This window comes from Vanellus vanellus (genome assembly GCF_965231255.1).
Source record: "Vanellus vanellus genome assembly, chromosome: 8".
In the NCBI taxonomy this organism is placed as follows: domain Eukaryota; kingdom Metazoa; phylum Chordata; class Aves; order Charadriiformes; family Charadriidae; genus Vanellus; species Vanellus vanellus.
The window spans coordinates 29,856,386-29,877,609 of record NC_138913.1 but is presented as its reverse complement, the minus strand read 5'-3'; the positions used below and the strand labels follow the sequence as shown (position 1 = coordinate 29,877,609).

Genomic DNA, 21,224 nt, shown 5'->3' with positions numbered 1-21,224 from the left:
CCAAGCCCGGCAGGGGGGATGGGATGGTTTGCAACTCCCGTATCCCTCGTGGGAGCGTTTGGGACCCCCCGGTTTTGGGCGATGGCCACACCGGTGGGGTACCGTCCCCGGCGTTGGGATGAAGAGGGATGGGGAGCAAGCGGGTCCTCACCTCTGGTGCTCTCTGGAGAGAGGTTAAGCACCGCTTAAGCGTGATCCTGGTAGGACCCAAATTTGGGGGATGCCCAACAAGAGGCTTTGTGGGTCAGGGGGGGTTCTGCACAGCCCTGCTCGGTGCAGAGCATCCCCGGACACGCACACGGCCGCTCTCCCAGGCTTCAGGGGCTGTTTGAGACGGATGCACCGATGGCGTTTGGATGTCTCCGGTGGCGTCTCCTCCCAGAGTTTGGGACCGCGGTGCAGGGCTCTCCGCTCCGCCACGCACCCGCACCCCACGGGCTGCGCCCTCCTGGTCCCGGCGCAGTGGGTTTGGGGCCGGCAAAGGGTGCGGACAGACCGGCGTCGGGGCACGCCTGTGGGTCCGGCTCCGGCTGTTCCTTGCTGATGAAACACCCCCTACCCCACCCCCTCCCAGTTTGCGACACACAATTTTTTTGGCGTTTCGTCCTGGCCATCCGCTTTCTATTCTGGCGCTCGCCTGGCAGGAAGGCTTTGGGGACGGAGGGGGGTGGGAGCCCCTTTCAATTGTTCGGGGAATGGAAGTAACTCGTTTTGCGGCTGGAGAAACGTGCAGGGAGTTTTTCCACTGCTGTCTCTCCCATTTCAACAGCGTAACCTCGAGCGTTTCCGAACCGGCGCTCGCCACGCTGCCGCCCTGCGCGCGGCAGAGCCTTTGGGCTGGAGCATTGCCCGCGGCGTGGGCTGCCCATCACCTGCACGAGGCCGTTTTGGGGTAAAAATATGTCCCTTTGTGGGGGTCTGAGTGTTTTTTGGGCAGAGTGGAGTGGACGAGAGGGGACAGAGGATCTTCCCAGTACAGGCTGGGATTGTGTTGCCGAAAGCTCAAGGCTTTTAGGGGCAGGAAGGTTCCCACCTTGGTCTCGTGGGGCTGGGGGAATCTCCCACCTACTCCCACATGACCCCGGAAAAATGAATCACCGAAAATGCAAGGAAGCAAAGGAAAAAAAAAAAAAACCAAGAAGAAGAAGAAAAAAATAATATTAAAAAAAATCCCTCCCCAAAGCCGCCTTCCAGAGGGTTGGGCAAAAGATAAAAGCTCTCCAAGGAGCCGGGACTCCTCCTCTCTCCCACCACCGACTTCTCATTTAAATGTCTGCGCGCAGGCTGCGGCCGGCACTGGGGAGCTCCCACCGGCCCCCCCCGTCCGCCACCCCCGCCGTGCCCCCGCTGACGATGCCCGCGCCAGGGGACGGCAGAGCCGGGGCTTAGCACCCAAAACCCAACAAAGCAGAAGCAGCCCGGGGTGGCACGTCCCCGAGGAGGTGGCCCCAGCGGCAGACTATGCGAGAGCCCCCGGGGGGGGCTAAGCCGAGCGGTGCCTGCCCGGACCCGGAGGAGTGGAGGGCAGGGGGGTCCCGGTGGATGGACCCCCTGAGGTCGGCCCCCCCATGTCGGCTCCACTGCTGCTCTGGGTCGTCCTCCTCCACTGGGCCACCGGCGGGGGCTTCGTCCGGGGGGGCAGGACCTGGCAGCACTGCACAGGTAGGAGCGGAGGGGCCGGCGGGTGGGCTGCGCCGGGAGGGAGGCGTCGAGGCAGGCGATGGCCATGCCAGGAGCAACGCTCCCGCAATTGGGATGTCCCCCAGCGTGCTACATTTTTGGGGGTGGGGGGAACAGGACGTGGCCGCTGTAGGGTGCCCTGCATGGGGTGGTCTCTCCCTGGCAGCCCAACCCCGGGGTTTCGGTGCCGGCGGACTGAGTCTCAGGGTGACAGCGCGGCGCGATGCCTCGGGCGCTGCCGCTGCCAGCACCCTGTCTGCATCCACGCATGGCAGGTGGTGGGGTCATCCCCGTGCCTCCAGCCCCCCCGGCGTGGGGAGAGCTGTGTGCCCTTGCGGCACAAGCGTTGTCCCAAGGTCTGCTGGCCCTGGGGAGCGACGCGCTGGGAGGGGAAGGGCTGGAAGGAGAAGTAGAGGAGAGCCATGAAGTCCCCCCCCATGGAAAGTCCCTCCCGCCCCGGACTCTCCGGGGCACCCTGCGCTCTGCCAGACACAACCTACGCCCTCCCGGCAGCAAAACCTCCCCGAAAGTTTCCATCCCCCCGCCCCCAGCTGAGGAGCTGGCAGCTCCCACGGCGTTTCCCACAGGGAAGCGCTGAGAGCAGCCCGAGCCAAAGAAGGTCCCCATCCCCTTGGCTCTGCCTTCCAGTCCCTGTCCCCATGCCACACGGTCCCTGCCTGGGCAGTGAACCTTCAGCCCAGTTTTGGGGCTGCTCGGGCCCCGGCTCCGTGTGTTTGGGGCTCTCCTCGGTTTGATGGCGCCTGTATTTACATTTTATTACAGCCCGGACGGCGGTGAGAAGGAAAGCGGGGAGAGACCCGGGGAGTTTCTGCCCGCCACCTTCTCCCCTGGGTGCGCCAGTCTCTCTGGGGACATCCCCGCTGTCCCCAAGCAGCCTCGGCTGAAGGGGTCCTGGGGGTGTCAGCACATTTAACCACCCCTACATCCCTGCTGCCGGCACTGCATCCAGGCTCCCGGCGCAGCCCTGATGCCGTCCGGCTGCGGGCAGCCACCCCACGGAGCGGGCAGCTGCCGGACACGTGCGCTGCCCGAAACACCCCGGCTGTTCGCCCAGCCGTTAACCGCCCGCTCCACTCTGGTCGTTAGCAGCGACCGATGCGGGATGCAGACGGGGACGCGCACCTTGGGCTTTAGGGACTTTGGTTTTAGTTTTAGGACGTGGTCCCCAGCCCGGCCCGCAGCCTCCGGCGGTCCCCCCGCTCATCCCAGTCACCCCCAGGGCTCCGAAACCCCTCTGTAAATCCAAACCTGAATTCGGTTCGTGCTTTTTGCTGAGAAAAACGGGAACCGGTCATTCCTCGAGTTGCCGTTTTCCGAAATAAGTGGTTTGAGTTAAACCTCCCCCATCAAGGCTTTAGGAGCAGCTTAAACTGGTGGGGGGGGGATGCCAAGCTGGCAGGGAGCGGAGGACCTCGCCGGTATTCCTGCTCTGGGCTGGACGGAGCCACACGAGCAGATTCTTGCCCTGCCCATCAAGGTTTGGGCTGGCTGGGGGTGCCATGGCGGGGGGAACGCTTCCCTTCTCCAGCTGCTTTGGATTCGGACAGCCGCCAGACCAGCTTTGCTCGCGACCCCCTCCCGCTCGGCTCTCCCGCGGCGCGCCGGCAGCCGAGATTTATTAGTACAAATCGGAGCTAAAAGCCATCACTCACTGGGGATGGGACTGACTCAGGGAGTTTTTTCGGTCGAGCCGAGCGCTGCTTCGTCCTCTGGGCATCACCAGGGAGCCCCGCTGCCCTTTGCCGCCGACCCCGCGATCCTGCCAGGGAAGCGTTAAAAAGAAAAGCCGCGAGGGTGCCGAGGCGGGGAAGGTCGGAGAAGCGCCCGGCACGGGTACAACCCTCCTCGGCGGCTGCCGGCACGGGGCTTGCTGAGACGCGGGAGCGACGGGGAGCCTGGCGCTGTTATGTGGGGATGGTGGTGCTGTTCTTCACCTGGGCGATGCGCTGGGGCTGGGCACATCGTTTTCTCCTCTGGGAGGAGGATAATTATTTAATGAGCGGTTTTGGTGCCTGCTGGGGGAGTACGTGCCGCGTGTGCGATTAGGGCTGGGTTGGGAGAGCTTGGAGCGGGACTGGAGGGGGAGCGCCGTGCCCCATCACCCTGAGGACGGGGATGGGTGGCCATCTGGCGAGCGAGCCCAAGGGTGCTGGATCCCCCCCCGCCTGCTCTCCCAGCTCTGGGTGAGGTTGCTGGTGCCGGTGGATCCCAAGGAAGTCGGTGGCGTCCCCGCTCTGGGGATGGAGAGGGCAGCCTCGGTGCCTGGAGGGCAAACCCTCCCTGCGTTGGCTTGATGCGGACCCTGGGCAGGGAACGGTGGGCTACCAGGGTACACTGGCCCCCTCCGCTGCCGTGGCCAGTGCTGGAGATGGGCTGGCAGATCACCCCGCAGCAAGGTGACCACCCCGTCCCACAGCGGGATGGGATGGGATGGGATGGGATGGGATGGGATGGGATGGGATGGGATGGGATGGGATGGTTGCCGCCGCTGTGATGTGCTCCGCTGTCTCTCGGCACAGACCTGCACCCGCTGGACATCCTCTCGGAGGTGGTACCCGCCGGCAGGCTGGCCCGCGGCATGAGGGTGTTTCAGGTGCAGGGGCTGCGCGGTTTCCAGCTCGCCGCCTCGCGGCCCCGTGCCCTGGCCTTCCCCGCCTCCCGCCTCTTCGTCCACTGCGACCGCTTCCCCGAGGAGTTCTCCATCATCGTCACGCTGAGGGTCCTCAGCGTCCCCGCCAGGGTAAGCGCCGCCGGCCGGGCAGGGAGTGGGCACAGCCCGGCCCCGCAGCTTGTGGCACGCAGGATTGAGTCGGTGCCCTCCCGCAGAGAAACGAGTACATCTTCACGCTGATGGCAGAGGAGAGCCCCAGCGTGCTGGTGGGGCTGCGCTACGCCCCCCACAAGCTCCACTTCCTCTTCTGGAGCCAGGAGCGCGCCGGAGGCTGGCAGACCCGCGTCACCTTCCCCAACGTCTCCCTCTCCGACAACCAGTGGCACACGCTCGTCCTGGCTGTCTCCGGCCAGTCCTTCTCCCTGACGGTGGACTGCAGCGTCCCCAAGGACGTGTAGGTTGAGGGTGGCAGTGGGGGGCTCGGGAGGGTTGGCAGGGTGATGTTCTTCCACCAGCATCACCTTCAGCCACCAGCTGGGTGTGTAACGAGGGTCTGATAAACATGCATGAATCCCTCAGAGGCTTCCACAGCTCAAGAGGGTGGGCAATGAGCAAGTGTCAGGAGAGAAATCCAGGGCATAAATCAGCTGCAGTTTCCATGTCTTGGTCTTGCTGGACTTGTTCTCCATCCTGCTGAGAGAGCTGGGGTTGTTCGGCCTGGAGAAGAGAAAGCTCCAGGGAGACCTTAGAGCCCCCTCCAGTATTGAAGAGGATACAAGAAAGATGTGGAGGGACTTTTTACAAGGCCATGGAGTGATAGGACGAGGGGGAATGGCTTCAAACTGGAAGAGGGGAGATTTAGATGAGATATCAGGAAGAAATTTGTCACTGTGAGGGTGGTGAGCCCCTGGCGCAGGTTGCCCCGAGAAGCTGTGGCTGCCCCATCCCTGGAGGTGTTCAAGGCCAGGTTGGACGGGGCTTGGAGCAACCTGGGCTGGTGGGAGGTGTCCCTGCCCAGGGCAGGGGGGTTGGAACTGGATGATCTTCAAGGTCCCTTCCAACCTAAACCATTCTGTGATTCTATGGTTCTTTGAAATCATCCCCTGCCTCTTCTCTGGTCACCCGCAGGATGGTGGAGACGCCGTTTCCATCCTTTCTGTCGGTGAAAAGAGCCAGCTTCTACCTGGGCAACAGGAGGAGAAGGAAAGGCCTGTTCACGGTAGGTGCCCCATGGTGTGGGGCTGCCCAGGGCCGCTCCCAGCTGACCATGGGGCGAGCTGCAGCCGCCTCTCAGCCCCCCGTGCTGGCAGGGCTCTGGCCACAGCGCGGGCAGCAGAGATGGCCGGTGGTCCCGCTGCCGGGCTCGGTCCCTGGCCGGCTGTGGGCCTGTAAGGGGCAGTGCTGGCGAGTGGCACTGCTTTGTGAGACAAATGTGTTTTTAAGAGGACATTGCCAGCGGAGCGGTGCCAGAAGGACGGCTGATGGCACAGTCTCGTCGATATAAAAGTCAGGGCAGTGCCTGATCCCCACCAGTAGTGAAAAGTGGAGGTGGCGAAAGCCGTCTGCGGCTAATGAGCCCCTTGCCAATCCTGCCCTTGCACCAGCTGTTAAATTGCACGGGATGAAGATTTTGGCAGGCTTGGGTGTGTAACGAGGATCTGATAAACATGTGTGAATCCCTCGGAGGCTTCCACAGCTTGGGAAGGAGGGCAAGGAGCAAGAGTCAGGGGGGGAAATCCAGGGCATAAATCAGCTGCAGTTTCCATTTCTTGGTCTTGCTGGCCTCGTTCTCCATCCTGCTGCTCCCACTTTCCCAGGGCTTGCTGAGACAGCTCATCCTCCTGCCAGGAGCCGATGCCACCCCTCGGATATGCGCCGCCAAGAACTTTAAAGAAGCGACACTCTCTGTCCCCGCTGTCCTCCAGGATCTCCCCGCGAAGCCGGCGAGCAACGAGGTGCTAAAATACCCCTACGGTCAGTAACTCCCCCCTTCCCCGGCACGGGCTCAGTTGGCGCCTTCTGCTTTTGTTGAGGAAGGCTCTTTGCGTGGGACTGGGCAGGAGCAGATGGGAAGAGGGTTTCTCAACGTGTGTGGGGTGGGATCCCCATGTGAACCCCCCCCCCCCTCCTCAGAGAGCCAGGGTGTCCTTTGGCAGCGCTGGGCTCATGCCCGTAGCCCCACGGGTGTCAGCCCCCAGGGTTTTCTCAGCCGGTGACTTCCCAGCTCAGGGCTGGGATGCTGTTTTCCCCGTTCCCTGCTGCTCATCGTCACGATGGGACCGGGACGGCCAACCGTCTGTGGGCACGGGGACGAGCCTCGTTGCTCCTTCATCGTGTGCCCTAAGAGGCGCCCGCCTTCCTCCTCTCCCTGCCCAGAGACCGACACGAAGGTGACCCTGGGCTCCCGTCCACCCTGCACCAAGCAGGAGAAGGCGCAGTTCTGGTTCAACGCCTCCCGGCGAGGGCTGTACCTCTGCAACGGCAGCGCCTGGGTTTCCATGCTGGAAGGTACTGGTGTGCGATGGGCTCCTGGGGATGGAGGGAGGCTCTTACAGCAGAGGAGGAGAAGAGGTTTGCCATTGACAGCAGCTTGGGGCAGGAATCAAGTCAGGGAACAGCAGAATGGTGGGGTTGGGGTGTCCTCCTGCCTCTCCCCTGCCTGGCTGGACTTCGCTTTGCTCTCGGTGCCCATGTTGACGCTTCCAGTGCAGCTCTGGATTCAAGCGCCTCTGTGAGCAAACTCCTAAAGCCATTCACACAGTGCCCATGTTGTCCGTCCGTGTTGTCCGTCCCTCCTAAGGCTTCTCTGACCAGGAACAAGCCCTCGGTCTGTCCAAGCAGGACAGCTGTCCCCACAGGGAGCCATGGCCGTGGTGCTGGAGTGCTCCCTGCCGTGGGGTCCCCACGGCGCCGGTGCTCCCAGTGCCGAAGCGCTTGTGGAGTGGACAAGAAGGAGCAGAAAGACTCATCAGGTGCCAGAGATACCTGAAGGAGTGTGGTGGTGGAGGGTGGTGGAGGCAGGTCCCCATGTCATCCCAGCTCTGGTGGCCTTTGTATTGTGGGGCAACGTTGGAGCAACAAGGTGGCAAAGCAACCAGAGCCTGGAGGGATGGACATTATTCGATACCAAAATGGATTTTGCCCACGGGCACTCTCCTGTTTGCTCCAGGCAGTCTGCCCGGGATCCCTGATGAGAAACGGAGGATGAGGCATTCCCGCAACCGAGCCGTCCTTTTCCCCTCTCCCAGGGTTTTTCTTACGCTGGTGCCCACGTGGTGGGTTCGGATAAGCCGTTTGCTCCCCACAGGAGCTGGCAGTGGCTGGACTCCCCATCCGTCCCTGTCTCTGGAAGTCATCAGGATTAGCACCATGTCCTCGTTTTCCCAAGGAGACCTCGTGCTGGGATCTTGCTGACCTGTGCCTCTTGGTGCCACCAACGCTAGCCCTTCTTGTAGCCTTTCTCCTGCCATTTGTCCCTTCCAGTGCCCACCCATCTGCCACTGGGACCAGTCTTGGCCTTTCTGTTCTAATTTCTGGCATGAATTTTGTCTAAGTCTTCTCTAACTTCTTCCAGAGCTCATGCTGACTCCAGCCAGAGAAAACATCTGGTGCAGGGCTGCTGCAGGTGGGTACGCGTTAACCCAGCTGGTCTCAGCAGCCCAGGCCCTTGCACCGTAGGTCTCCTCTTCTCCTCCTCGTTCTCCTTAGGACAAAATATATCAACCCACTTCGTAAGAAGCAATCAAAATCCATGGCGTGTCCTTCTCCCCTCCCCTCTCAGAGCAGCATTTTGCAGCCCTGTCCTCTGCCGGAGAACGGGCAGGGGCAGATGGGGCCAGATGCGCTGCCCAAGGAGACCGAGTCAAGCCTTTTACCACCCTCTCGGGTCTTGGCCCTTCGCCACCAGCAACACCACAACCTTCATTTTCCCCCCGTAAAGCAGCAAGCGCTGCTGAGCCTGTTCTGCTGTGGACCTCTCCAGGGAAGATCATCCGGTTTTAACCTCAACCCTCCTTTTTTTTTTTTTGCGGTCTCCCAGTCAAACAAAAGCTGGACTATGTGGAGGAGTACCAGGACCTGGTGACCAATTCTGAGACGATGGGAGTTGAGGTCTTCACCATCCCAAAGGTGGGATTGTTCGCAGCCACTGCCAACCGGTACACCCCCCCAGGATCGGCCATCTACAAATGGACCGACGGGAAGTTTGTGCCCTACCAGAACATCCCCACCTACCAAGCTCAGTCCTGGAAGTATTTCACCATAGGAAAGAAGGTAAGCCTGCCTGGAAGGTTATTTCAGAGCCTTAATATTTCAGTATATTAAACTGCAATTGCCCGACTCTGGCTTCTCTTCACCTAGCCCCGAGTCTCGGGCATGGTTTAGGGGGTGAATCTTCCTCTCTTCTGTCTTTGGGGTCACGCTGATACACATGTTCAGCCAGTAAGGGTCCGTCCTAGGGACTGCTGGCTGATCTGTGAGCTGCCCTCTGTGTTTTCCTATTTTTGCTGAGACACAGCTACATCCACCCAGGCTGTTTTCAACAACTGATGCTCACAGCGTCAGTGCTCAGATCTCTTCCCCGGGGAACCCCGGGGTGCCTGCGAGGTCAGCCTCCAAAGCCGGCTCTTGGAGCTGGATCCTCGCCGTGTGTCCGGGTTCATTTCTAGCAGGTTCTGCCCATTCCTGCCTCGGGTGTAGTCAGTGCCGGTGTCCAAACCTCCTTCGCGTGCGGATGCGCATCGTGCAGCCCGGTCTTGGTGTGCTCATGGTGCAGCCTCCACCCTGGCCAAAGGCTGACCCCTCCTGGGAACCAGGCGGTGGCTGTGGCATCTCTCTCAGAGTCACACAGCTCCTGACATGGGAGCACAGAGAGCAAAGCCCCCCCCCTAAGCTCTGACTGTGGCGGGCGTCCTGCCACGCTTAAGGTCCGCTCTGGTCTCAGAGATCTACCCGTGGCCTTACAGAGCCATCGGAACCCGTAGCTCCCTCCCTGTGAGTCCAACCTCCTGCATTTTTAAGCCCTCTTGCTTTTAAATCATTCCAGGACTTTGGAGCCCTCTGTCCGCCCCTGGGCAATCTGCCATGGGACTTCCGCAGGGTCTCTGCTTGGTTTCTTTCCATGGGGAGGTCCTTGTCACTTGGCCAGGAGCCCCAGTCCAGCCAAGCAAACATCTGCTGATGCTCCACACAGAGCTCCCAGGGGAGTTGGGATCGTCCCCTCCTCCAGCGTGACCCCTTCTGGCTTCATCACCAGATGCCACGCAGGGTGGCTGCAGGGCTCCCCCATCACGAGGCCACCTCCTCCAGGGTACAGAGGGGTGGGCAGAAGCCTCCAGGCTTGGTGACACCAACAGTCCTACCGTTTGGATACAAATGGACCACGTCCCCCATTACCTGCCTGGTGGTGGGGTCCTGCAGAAAACCTAGCCAAGCCCCGAAAATGCAGCTGTGTTGCAAAGCCGGCTTTGGGCTGGGAACGCGCCTGCCATCCCCAGCGCTGTGCCTGCTCCGCAGAGCTCCAGCTGCACCCTCGTGGGCAGGAGGTGGGAAGGAACGTTGCTGGCTGGACCTATCCGCTGATGGGAACCACCCTGAGACTCCCCAGTGTTAGTCTGCACCCACAACACCCCCTTGCAGCGACGGCTGCGGGGGGCGGAGAGGACCACCAGGCTGGGGAGTCCCAACTCCCCGTGGGTCCTGCGCAGTGAAGCACCCGTGTTGGTGCTCCCCGAGGGTCACGTGCTCTGGGTTTGCCTTCAGGTCTTCACCAAGAAGAACTTAGTGAGGCTTCCTAGGCAGGATGCACAGCTGGGGACAGGTTTTCTGGTTGGGGCTAGCTGGGTGCTCCAGAAGGGTTGGGGACAGAGGCAGGCACCCTGGGTGCAGCTGCCCCTGCTCGGTGTGTTTCTGCCTGGACATGGTGACCAGAGAGGTGTTGCAACAGCGACGGTACAGCCCTCTCCAGGTAGCCTGGGTTCCTCCCACGCATTGCAGGTGTGATGCACCTCTGCAGGTCTCCAGACGTTGTTACTGCACCAGGACCCACGGATGGTCTGCCAGGACGGGGTGAAGAGCCCCAGAGGGCAGGGCCGGGGTCTCCTGGTGGCTCCTGTCAATGGAGATCAAGGGACCTGCAGGCTCTTGAGTTGCTGAGTTGGGCCCAGGACTTTCTCTTCCCTCTGAAGCTGTGTTTCTGGGGATGCCCTGAAGGGACTTCCTGGACTGGGACTTGCAGGAAGAGCTGCCCGGCGCTGGGGATGTACTTTCCCTGGAGGGATGTGTGAACCAAGCCCAGGCCACTGCCGAGGGGGAAAGATCTCCATCCTTGGGGGTGGCTGCACCTCAGCTGGACAAAGCCCCAGTCTGGTGCTGGTGGGGGTCCTGAGCTGGGCAGGAGGCAGGAGACCAGTCCCACTGACTCTTTTCTGCTTATGGGCTGTGTCCCTGTGTGCACCGTCCCGCTTGGGGGGGCAGCTCGGGGCGGGGGGTCCCTGCCAGCCAGGGTTGTCTCGCCCCACACCAGCCACCTCGCTCCCTGGCCCCGCATCCCGTAGGTGCCTGCCCCCACCCACCCCATCTTTCCCCCCAACCCGTGCTTGCCCGCGCCCCATTGGGAGAAGAAAACCAAGATGTCCTGGCTTGTTATTTTTCAGATCTTCCTAGCAGTGGCTAATTTTGAGCAGAATGACAGGGGTCAGGAGTTCTCTGTAATATACAAGTGGAGCCGCAGGAAAGAAAAATTCATCCCGTACCAGAGGATCACCACGCACAGCGCTAGGGACTGGGAGGCATTTGTCATTGAGGGAGAGGCTTTCCTCGCAGTGGTCAACCACAGAGAAGGTACCCAGCCCTTATATTCCCTACCGGCCCGGCTCAACTGGGGCAGGCAGTCCTCCCTGGGGTGACGCTGGGGACCGCGGTGCCCCGTCAGAGCATCCTCCGGTTGCCGTGGCAACCCTGCAGCTCCCTGCGCATCCTCTGCCAGAGTGCAGGGCAAAGCTGGGGAGTTGGTGCCCGTGGCTCAGAGCGCCACGTCCCTCAGGAAGCCCGAACCCTCGCAGACCCTCTCATTTTAGGAGAGAAAAGCACTCGGGGAAGTGGTGGACGTGGTCCCCCTCTGGGTTTCTGATGGCGGGGGACAAGGGCAGGAGTGGGGACGGTGTCTTTGTTGAATCTCTCTGCTTCTTTTCATTTGTTCCCCCAACGCTACGGAACACGGTGGGGCGCTGAGGGAAGCAGCTGCCTGGGTTTGCAGGGGATGAGCCTTTTGAGGAGCCAAAATGTTGGCCTGGTGGGCATCTCGCCCTCCCCGGGGACCCTGCAGACGTTCTGGGTCGGGGGATGAATGGGTCGATACCACAGCCCTGGATGTCCAGGATGGTCCCAGCCAGGCTCGGACGCTGGGCTGGGGGGCTCCTTCCCTGACCAGGCTGGCTCCTGGGGCATCAGCTCCTCTGGTGCCGGGCTCAAAGCTGGTGGCAGGTTGCTTGGACATCACCTGCCTGTGAGCTGGGCTAGAAACTCATCTGTTGGACCCCACCACGGCCAGTTTGGATGAGGCCTGTTCCCATGGCAGCGGCAGCAGAAAGGTGTTTCGGGGGCCATTGCACATCACGCAGGGGTTAAGAGCATCATGGCCAAGCCAAACTGGGAATGCTCCTCTTAGGTGGAGGGTCAGTCCATGAGGAGGTGCCACTTATCCGTGTGGCCATTTGCCACACGCCCTGCTCTCCCTGCAGCCCTTCTTGCCAAAGTCTCTTCCGTCGTAATGAAGGTTGCCCATAAACCCATTAACACATGGTCCTGCTGCTGCTCAGCCACCAGGAACACCAGTGGGGCCAAGCTGAGTACAGCGGAGCTTAGTGAGTGTGGGGTGGAAAGGGGCTGGTGGTGCTCCCCCCCATCCTAAAGCAGCCAGATCTTTATTAGAAGAATGGCTCTGGCTGGAGGAGTCGTGCCAGGCTGAAGATGCAGAAAAGTTTTTATCTTTAAAGCCAGCTGAGTTCCATGTGGGCATGAGGTTGAGATGCTTGGCTAGAGCCCAGGAGCTGGATGGAGGATGTGCTGTGGTGCTGGTGGGCTCAGCCCAAGCGCTCAGCACAGAGCGGGCTGTGGGCTGTGGCATCCCCTCCCTCGCTCTGGAGTTCGTGCCGTCGGCGGGATCAGCACGTGGAGGTCCCTGACCAGCCCCAGCACTCAGGAGCTAAGCATGGGGGACCTGGCAAAGGAGCGCTGAAAAATGTCAGGGTGGTGCCGTTCCAGCTGTGGCCCCTCTCCCAGATGTGCAAGCTTGTGTGCGAAGGGTGACGGGGGCCCGTGATGTTGGTAGCTTTGGGACTCAACTGGGCAGAGCTTGGCTAGGAGACTCATGAAGACGCTGGGAGGGCTGCAGCCCCTCTGCTGGGAGGACAGGCTGAGAGAGTTGGGGGTGGAGAAGGCTCCTGGAGAAGAGAAGGCTCTGGGGAGACCTTAAAGCCCCTTCCAGTATCTGAAGCGGGCTACAAGAAGGCTGAAGAGGGACTTTTCACAAGGGCATGGAGTGATAGGACGAGGGGGAATGGCTTCAAACTGGAAGAGGGGATATTTAGGTCAGATATTGGCAAAAAATTTGTCACTGTGAGGGTGGTGAGCCCCTGGCGCAGGTTGCCTAGAGAAGCTGTGGCTGCCCCATCCCTGGAGGTGTTCAAGGCCAGGTTGGACGGGGCTTGGAGCAACCTGGGCTGGTGGGAGGTGTCCCTGCCCAGGGCAGGGGGTTGGAACTCAATGATCTTCAAGGTCCCTTCCAACCCAAACCATTCTGTGAGTCTGTGACTCTGTCACAGTGCCTCCGGTGTGCTGGTCGCCTGGGGAGACGGCACCCTCCCGTCCCTCCTCTGCCAGGGGCTGCCACAAAGCCATCACCGCGCGCTCAGGAACAAGGTGCCAGCGTGGTCGATGGGGATGGAGGCTCTATGTAGGGGTGGAGGCTTTAGTGTCTCTGGCTACTTCTTGGGGAGTGATCAGTCGCTAGCAAACAGCCCAGCAACCTGCCCGCAAATATTTCCGTAGCTGGACCTCCTTCTGGGTCTTGTTTCTTATGAGAGACAGATATTCCTTGTCCTCACCCTGCATGTCTGTCTGTCTGTCCGTCTCGTCCAGGGAATAACCACAACATAGACAGCGTGATATATAGGTGGAACCCCAGGACGGGGTTGTTTGAAACCAACCAGACCATCCCTACCTCTGGAGCCTACGACTGGGAATTTTTCACCATCGGGCCGTATTCCTTCCTGGCTGTGGCTAACACATTCAATGGCACATCCACTAAGATCTACTCACACATCTACATCTGGCTCGGTGGCTCTTTCCAGCTCTTCCAGTCTATCCTGGTAAGGCTTGACCACGATCAAACTCTACTCCTTGGTCTCCCCTCTGGGTTAAGACAAGCCAGGGAATAATCACGCATACAGCCACTCTTCAGTCCTCTGGAAAGGCAGTGATAGCTTCCCACCGATTCTCCCATAGGGATTGACCAAGTGAGGTTTATTTTTCCCTTTGGAGGGTTTTAGGAGTGGGTAACTTCCCCACTGCACCTCCAGCAGGTCCCCCCCACCTCGTAGCAGCCTTGCCTTGCAAAGGCACATCCACATCCAGCTTCTCATGTGGCTTCATCCCCCACAGACTTTTGGGGCTGCTGACTGGGAGGTCTTTCGTATCGGGGAGAGAGTCTTTCTGGCCGTCGCGAACAGCCACAGCTATGACAGCGGGGTGCCGGCGCCCTCTAACTTTTACGCCATCAACTCCTCCATCTATGAGCTGAACATCACTGCCCAGATGTTTGTCAAATTCCAGGACCTCCTCACCTACAGGTACCTGTGCAAAGAGTCGGGGTGCTCATCAGTCCACGTCCTTCCCCTGAGCAACCTGGAGGTCTCCTGGAGGATTCATGCAGGCTTGCACGCTGCCAGGGACCGAGAGTGGTGGGGAGGGCAATGGGTGACAGGTCTTTGGCACCGAATCCCAGTGGGAGCTAGAAGAAGACCCTGCATTTGGGAACAAGGGTGGATTTCCTTTCAGGAATGCGGGTTTCTGTGTATCATCGGGGCAGCAGAGATTGGGGTGGGGTGGGCTCAGCCCCGTGGACATGCGGCCCCTTCCTCGGCTGGCCAGCGAGAGCCCACCTCACCTGCCCCTCTCCTTGCTTCATCCCCAGTGCTCTGGATTGGGAGTTCTTCTCGGTCGGAGATGACTCTTTTCTGGTGGTAGCAAACTCCTTCGATGGCTTCACCTTCTCTGTTAACAGTATTATCTACAGGTACTGCTGCAGAAGGGGGGCAGGGTTGGGGGTGGGGGTGGTTGTTCCCAGCAGGAACAGCCCTGCTGGGACCCCAGTGCGGGGGCAACATCTGCGGATGCTGGTGCGTCTGCCCAGGTGGGACAAAGAGGACTGCTCCCTGTTTCTTGGAGAGGTTTCTGGGCAGGAATGAGAAGCCTCAGTGAGGGACATCCCACCCTGAACTATGGTGGGTAGGTGGGAGATGCTAGCCCCACGCGGCTCGGCTTTCCCGCCCCCTTCCAGGTTGCCCAGCTTGTGCCCCAAGAGCTAACCACCCCACCCCCCCCCCCCGTGCAGGTGGCAAGGCTACGAAGGCTTCGTGGCGGCTCACCACCTTCCCACTGTCGGCTGTAGAGACTGGGAGGCGTTTCACACCACCGAGGGCTCCTACCTCCTCTACTCCAGTGCCAAGGAGCCTCTTTCCAAGGTGCTCAAGCTGAAAACCACCTGAGGTGGCCAAGACGCCCTCAGCTCATCGCCAGGATCGGGGCGAGCTGGGCATCGAGGTGGAGATGAACCGCAGCGCCCGGGGATGGCCGCAGCATCAGCCCTGCGGCCGGCTGATTGTGCACTCCGCAGGATGGGGAGGAGGAGGAGGAGGAGGAGGAGGAGGAGGAGGAGGAGGAGGAGGAGGAGGAGGAGGAAGGGAGCTCTGGGGTTCCCTGCAGCCTTGTCCAGGGGCTGGCGAAGGGGCTGTGACCCTACTTTTGGGCTGTTTCTCCTGGCCAAGCTCTCCTGCCACGCTCCAGAGCCACGGTGCCTCACTGGGACCCCGGCACTTGGCAGTCTCCGGCCAGGAGGGACCCAGAGGTGCTGTTGGTTGCGGCCAGAGCTCGCGCAAAGCCGGGGAAGAAAGAGACTGAGCGGAGCGTGGGCTGCCAGGGTGGGCGCGTGGCGGTGGGGAGAAAACGGCGTGTGAGAAATTGGAGGGAAAAAAAGGTGGGTTCGGGCTCGGCTCTGGCTGCCCGGCGCCTTGGGGCTGCGACGCTGCTGAGGACCCATCTGCTTCGCGTCCGTCTTTGGTGGCCTCGCCACCCCATCCCACTGCCGCAGGCGCTGCTTACCCCTCCCGCTCTGCCAGGGCCAGTTTTGGTCGTCCTTGCCGAGTGATCTGTGTATGCTGTACAAACCCAGAGACGCGGACGGGGACCGACGCCGGTCCTTGCACCCCTTTGCATGAGGTTAGCGACTCCCACGCAAACCTGCTGTGCATTGGGACCCATCCAGCTACCATAGGGATGGGAAAAACATCCCCTCCCCCTCAAACTGCTCCAGGTGAAACTGTGGCCTCTTTTCTTTTCTTTGCCTTTGTCTGGGGGAGTCTTTTGCTTGACCAGAGCTCTAATAAACTGTGTGCACCCGCACTTCGTCCCACGTGTGAGCTGCGGGTACCCGAGCTGCTCTGCCCATGGCAGAGGCTTCCCCCCACTCAACAAGCCACCCCCTCCTGAGGGAGATGGGGCCGTGTCCGTGGCCACAGGGACGAGGTGGCCCTAAGCACAGCGGGGTGCTGGGGTGAGGGTGTCCATCTGCCTCCCCCCACCCAGGACCTTCTGCCTCTCCCGATGGACCCGGAGCATCGCTCAGCCTTCCCCGGCCCCGGGTTTCCCGCTGGGTCTGGGCCACCCGCCCTGGCACTGGGGACCACACAGGAGGTGTCACCCCTCCAAGAAGGGGCTCCAGGCTTGGGAGAGCCACCGTGGGCAGCCCCTGCAGCCCTCCTCCCCCCCCGCTTTCTCCCCCAGCCCGGTCACGGCTGCAGCTGGCTTTGTCGGGAAGGACCATTTCTTGCTTGTGAAAGAAGGCGGAATTCGATTTGCTGCCATCGCGCTTAGCCGCGAGCAGCGGCGCTAATTCGTCCCCCGGGAAGGGCAAGATAAGGTGAGATGTACCAGATGAGATGCAGAGGCGCCGTTTGGCCAGCTGGCCCCTGCTGGAGGCGGCCCCGGGGTGAGGATGGAGGGGGTGTAACTTAACGGGAGTCGAGCTGGTACATTGAATTTAAGCTTGTCTGCTTTGGGGGAGATTGAATTAGGACAAGCGCAACCCCATCGAGTGCCACCGCCCTCCCCGGATGCCCGGCTCCCAGTGCAGCGCAAACCCTGAGGGCTTTTCCTACGCGCGGGGCTTTATTGAGAAATCAAAGGTTTGGGACAACATCCCCGGGGTTGCTGGTGGCAGGCAGAGGCTGTCGGGACGCTGCGCAGGGGCTGGGACCCATGTCCTGCTCTCTGCAAGGCAGGTCCCTCACTGGAGCCAGGACGAGGTGTCCCCCTCTGCGCCCCAGGCGCTGGGGACCTCTTGGCCCCTCCAAGATTCCCCACCCTCATCTGCCTCCTCAGGGGTTTGTTCTCTCCAAACCGCGGGCACGTGGCTGGGGGCTGCTCTCCCCGCCAACCCGGAGCTCTGGGGGGGAAGAAGGGGTCTGCATGTGTGTAGGGGTCCTCCCCGGGAACTTGGGCTGCGTGGGGTGTCCCCACCATCCCTCCCCCATGTCGTTGGCTCACTCTCAAGTCCAGCATCGCTGGGGAGGGGGCGAAGTCGGTGGCACTCATTGGCAGGACCAGAGCAAGCACTGGAAAATCCCACAGAGAAGCTTTGTCACCGCTGACTCCCTGCAAAGAAGGTGGGAACGGGGCGCCCCAATCCTGCGCTACAGGGCAGTGCTGGTGGTCTCTGCGTGGCCCTGGGTGCTCGGCAGTGACTTCAGGTAGTCCACATGCTTGCAGGTGTCCTCTCGGTTGTGCCGGACGTAGCAGATGACGTAGACGATGACCATGGTGAACCAGCCGAACATGGTGATGAACATGGCCACGTCCGTGGTCCTCTGCCGCACGCTGCAGAAGTTGACACCAGCATCCAGGACCTGGAGCAGCGGTTTGCCCACGTACTCCTCCCGCGGGGCCGTGTGGCAGGTGATGTCCTGGACGGAGTCGGGGTCCAGCCGCGCCTCCCACAACACCTCCTGCAAGGCGCACTCGCAGTGCCAGGGGTTGTTGGCCAGCCGGAGCTTGGCATTGAGCGCCAACAGGGCCTCCTTGGGGATGCTGCGGATGCGGTTGCTGGAGAGGTCAAGGGTACGCAGCCCTGCGGCCACCCCTTTGAAAGCCGCCCTGTCGATCTTCTCAATGGCGTTCCTGGAGAGATCGAGTTCCTCCAGGTGGGAGAGGTGCCGGAAGGCGTTGCTGGGGATCCTGGTGATGCTGTTGGCGTCCAGCTTGAGGAACACCGCGTCTTTGGGGATGTCCTTGGGGATCTCCTCCAAATGTCGAGAGCTGCAGAGGACGGCCTTCGCCCCTGCCCGCTCCGTGCACTGGCAGCTGGGGGGGCAGGAGCTGCCCCAGGGGACGCACAGCAGGAGGCAGAAGAAAGCCTGGGCGACGCCGGCTGCTGGCGTGGTGCTGAGGGTCATCTTGCACCCGGTCAGCTCGGCGTGGCTGCTGGCGATTCCCCGGTGGCTGCAGCAGCTCCTGGGCAGCAGGGCGGCTCCTCCGCGCTCCTGCAAAGCCTCTGCCATTGCTGGAGGGAAGCGGCGGGTGGAAGGGATATGACACGGCATTATTTCCTGGAATGCCGCTTACGTCTCGCGTGTAACGTGCCCTGGCAAAGCAGTGAGAGGTTGGGCTCAGGAGCCCGGAAAAAAAGGCGGAATGATACTGGTTACCCTCTTTTCCAGGGCAGTTTAATTTGGCTTAAGCTTAATTATACTTGGACATAGAGCTGCAGAGATTAAAAACCCCTTGACCCCCCCCCCACATCTGGGCACAGACCACCCAGGCAGGCAAAGGGTGCTGCCAGGATGGGGATGTTGGGACGGGCACAGCCCTGGGAGCCTCTGCCCCATCCTGGTCCCAGTTTCCACCATGGGCACGGTGATCTGCTGCTGGAAAACAGCAGCAGTAAATTCCTATCTCACCAACCCCGAGTGTTTTAAAAAAAAAAAAAAAAAAAAGATGATTCAGACTCCCCGGATCATCAGACTGGCTTAATCACCGCTGGGTTTTTAAATAACAAGATGTGGAGTTCTTTTGCTTTCCCCATCTGGTCCGTGAGCTGGTACAAGTCACGTTTCTAAGGACTTTGCCAAAGCAGGGGTTGGGAGGTGTCTTCATTTTTTTAAAGTAAACAAGGAGTATGGTTTAATAGCCCGACTCCAGGGGCTGGAGCTTAAGAGAGGAGCCGCTGACTGTCACAGTAAAGGGGGTGACTTGGGAAGCCCAAGGGCCACCCCAGCCCGGCTGGGGATGAGGCAGGAGGTGAAGCAGGTGGACCTTCTCTCCTCTGCCCCGTGGTACAACTTGCACCTCTCCTGCTGCCTTGGTCAGGCTGGGGAGGGGGAGGGAGGGAGGGGGGAGAAGAGATCCTCATGGAGGGGAAAGTTGGGGGGGTGGGACCCCTGGCAGGCCCAGGGAGCCTTTCACCCCAGAATGAAGTTGTCCATGGTGATCTCATGAGGAGACCAGCCGGGCACCGAGTCGTTATCCCTCTGGTACCAGCATCCTTCTGATAATGGCATCCCCCTGGTAACAGCATCCTTTAAGTACCAGGTATGAGCATCCTTAGGGTACCACTTGGGGGGGATGCTCATACCCGAGGGATGCTGCCGGTGCACCTGCCCAGGGGTGTGGGACTTCCAGGGGAATCAAAGTCATGCTGCCGGGGAATCCCTCCGGCCCTACAAATGCTGCCGAGGTCTGCCAGCCCAGTCTCTCCGGTGGGAAGGAAGGAGGCACTTTGTGGTGCTGGTTCCCACCGTCCCTGGAAGAGCTCCCGGGGGCGACAGCCGCCCCCTCCCACCGCCCAACCGGGGGTGATGCCCAATCCCAGACCCGGTGCCAGAGCTTCCCGGGAGAGGGGTTTGGAGACCAGAGCGGGGGTTCTCCATCCGCAGAACCGCCCCCCACCGCCACGGAGCCCCGAGGGGCGGAGGTGGGGGGGTGGTGGTGTCTCTTACCGGTTCCGCTTCGGTTCGGCTCCGGCGGTTGCGGTGCGGTGCGGTGCGGTGCGATGCGATGCGATGCGATGCTCGGGGGCGGTCGGGTTCAACCGCGGCCCTCCCGGTGCCGTCCCCCACCTGTTGGTGCGGCGGCTGCTGCCGCCGCCGGTGGCCCCGGGACGGGCGGGCTCCGCCTCGGCGGCACCGGGCGGGGCGGGGCGGGGGCGGGGCGGGGGGAGGCGGGGGGGGACGCGGGGTTGGGGAATGATCGGGGGCCGGTGGCAGCCCGAGTGGGGGGTGGTCCAGGCGAGGAGACCACCGGAGCAAGGCGGTGGGGACCCGGGTGGTGTGGGCAAAGCTTTTCTGCGCTCTAATTGAGGGATGCTAATTAGGTTTCGGCAATTCTTCCTAGGCCGTGGTTGCTGCTCATTGGTGCTTTATGAGGTGCTGGAAGACAGGGTGGCCTCTGCTTCCCCCCCCCCCCCCCCAGCTATGTCCCCAGCACAGCCCTCCCTGCGCCCGCGCTGGCTCTCAGGCAGCGGTGGAGGACCACCAGCAGATGTCCAGAAGGCCAAAAGCGATGGGAGAAAGTACCGTGCCACCGCCTCGCTTCCCAGCAGTTCCTCACGTTGACTCCAAACGTGTCAAGTCATCTCTGCATGGGGAGGGGGGGGGATGGGGGGGATGGGTGTGATTCTGCAAGCAAAGGGAGTTTGTGCAACAAGAATAGGGGGTGGGAATGCTCAGACTGGGCTCATACTGGAAGCGTGCTCCAAGCACGGCCTCCAGGAAGGGCCCCTGGTGACACAGCCGTAACAGACCACCAGCCTCTGCTCATTTAATACATGGTTTATTGAGCTGGGTTGACTAAATTGCCACTCAGACGCCCTCCCCCTCCCCACCCCCCTCCACTCGCCAAGCCCCAGTGCATCACTGGTGAAACTGCAGTTGTGCTGTGATGGCCACTGGTGTGGGAAGAGCAGCCCTGGCTGACCAGTGGCTGATCCATCGGGAGAGGGTGGGGGGAACTGAAAGCCCTCCCTGAGCAGTCCCAGGCATAATATGCCACCATGGGCTGTTCTGGGCTATGGAGAAATGTCTCCACTGTGCCTTGTTGTCCCCGTGGCACGCAACAGAAAAGGTGAGTGAAGGACCCCTTAAGAGCAGAGATGTTTGGGATGGACACACTGATGTCTCTCTTCTGTTCCTACCTGCCCAAGGGACCACAGAGCACAGATAACCTGGGTCCCGGCAAGCTGCCCCTTTCCGTCCATTCACACAGGGGGATGGGACAGGCAGGGGACATTTAGCTGGCGCCTTGGCTCAGGCAGAGGGAAGGAGTTCTGCTACAAGACGGTGCTCAGCATACACACGCAGGATCACGTAACAGTATGGGACATGGGGGGGTGGATGCGTGTGGAGCTATGAAAGCATAGGTATATAAGCCAAGAGCTGCTTGCACCTTCAGAAGTGCTGGATCACAGCTCAGGACCATGTTGTTGGGTCTGAGGCAACCAGAGATACGGGGACAGCTGCCACAGGAGTGACCTGCAGAGCAGTCAGGAGCTTTAGGTGCAAAAGCCCCCCCAAAACCTTCTCCAGAGCAATCCCCTGGGACCTGTGGCAGTGGGGCTGCCAGGGCTCCGAGCGGGAACAGGGGT

The 21,224-nt window shown here is 61.1% G+C and overlaps 2 protein-coding genes across 2 annotated transcripts; one reads left to right on the top strand and one right to left on the bottom strand.

The window, feature by feature from the left end:
* Positions 1-1,568: 1,568 nt before the first annotated feature.
* On the top strand, positions 1,569-15,078 carry TSPEAR (thrombospondin type laminin G domain and EAR repeats; the record flags this gene model as incomplete). The annotated part of the gene is made up of 12 exons (XM_082486872.1): positions 1,569-1,662; positions 4,221-4,441; positions 4,528-4,766; positions 5,441-5,531; positions 6,130-6,286; positions 6,689-6,820; positions 8,352-8,584; positions 10,966-11,152; positions 13,451-13,680; positions 13,973-14,160; positions 14,505-14,606; positions 14,925-15,078. 12 exons carry the CDS (start codon positions 1,569-1,571, stop codon positions 15,076-15,078), a joined length of 2,028 nt encoding a protein of 675 aa, XP_082342998.1.
* Positions 15,079-17,280: 2,202 nt separating this feature from the next.
* LOC309675189 (leucine-rich repeat-containing protein 3-like) lies at positions 17,281-18,186 on the bottom strand (the record flags this gene model as incomplete). The annotated part of the gene is made up of 1 exon (XM_082487415.1): positions 17,281-18,186. One exon carries the CDS (start codon positions 18,184-18,186, stop codon positions 17,281-17,283), a length of 906 nt encoding a protein of 301 aa, XP_082343541.1.
* Positions 18,187-21,224: the final 3,038 nt, after the last annotated feature.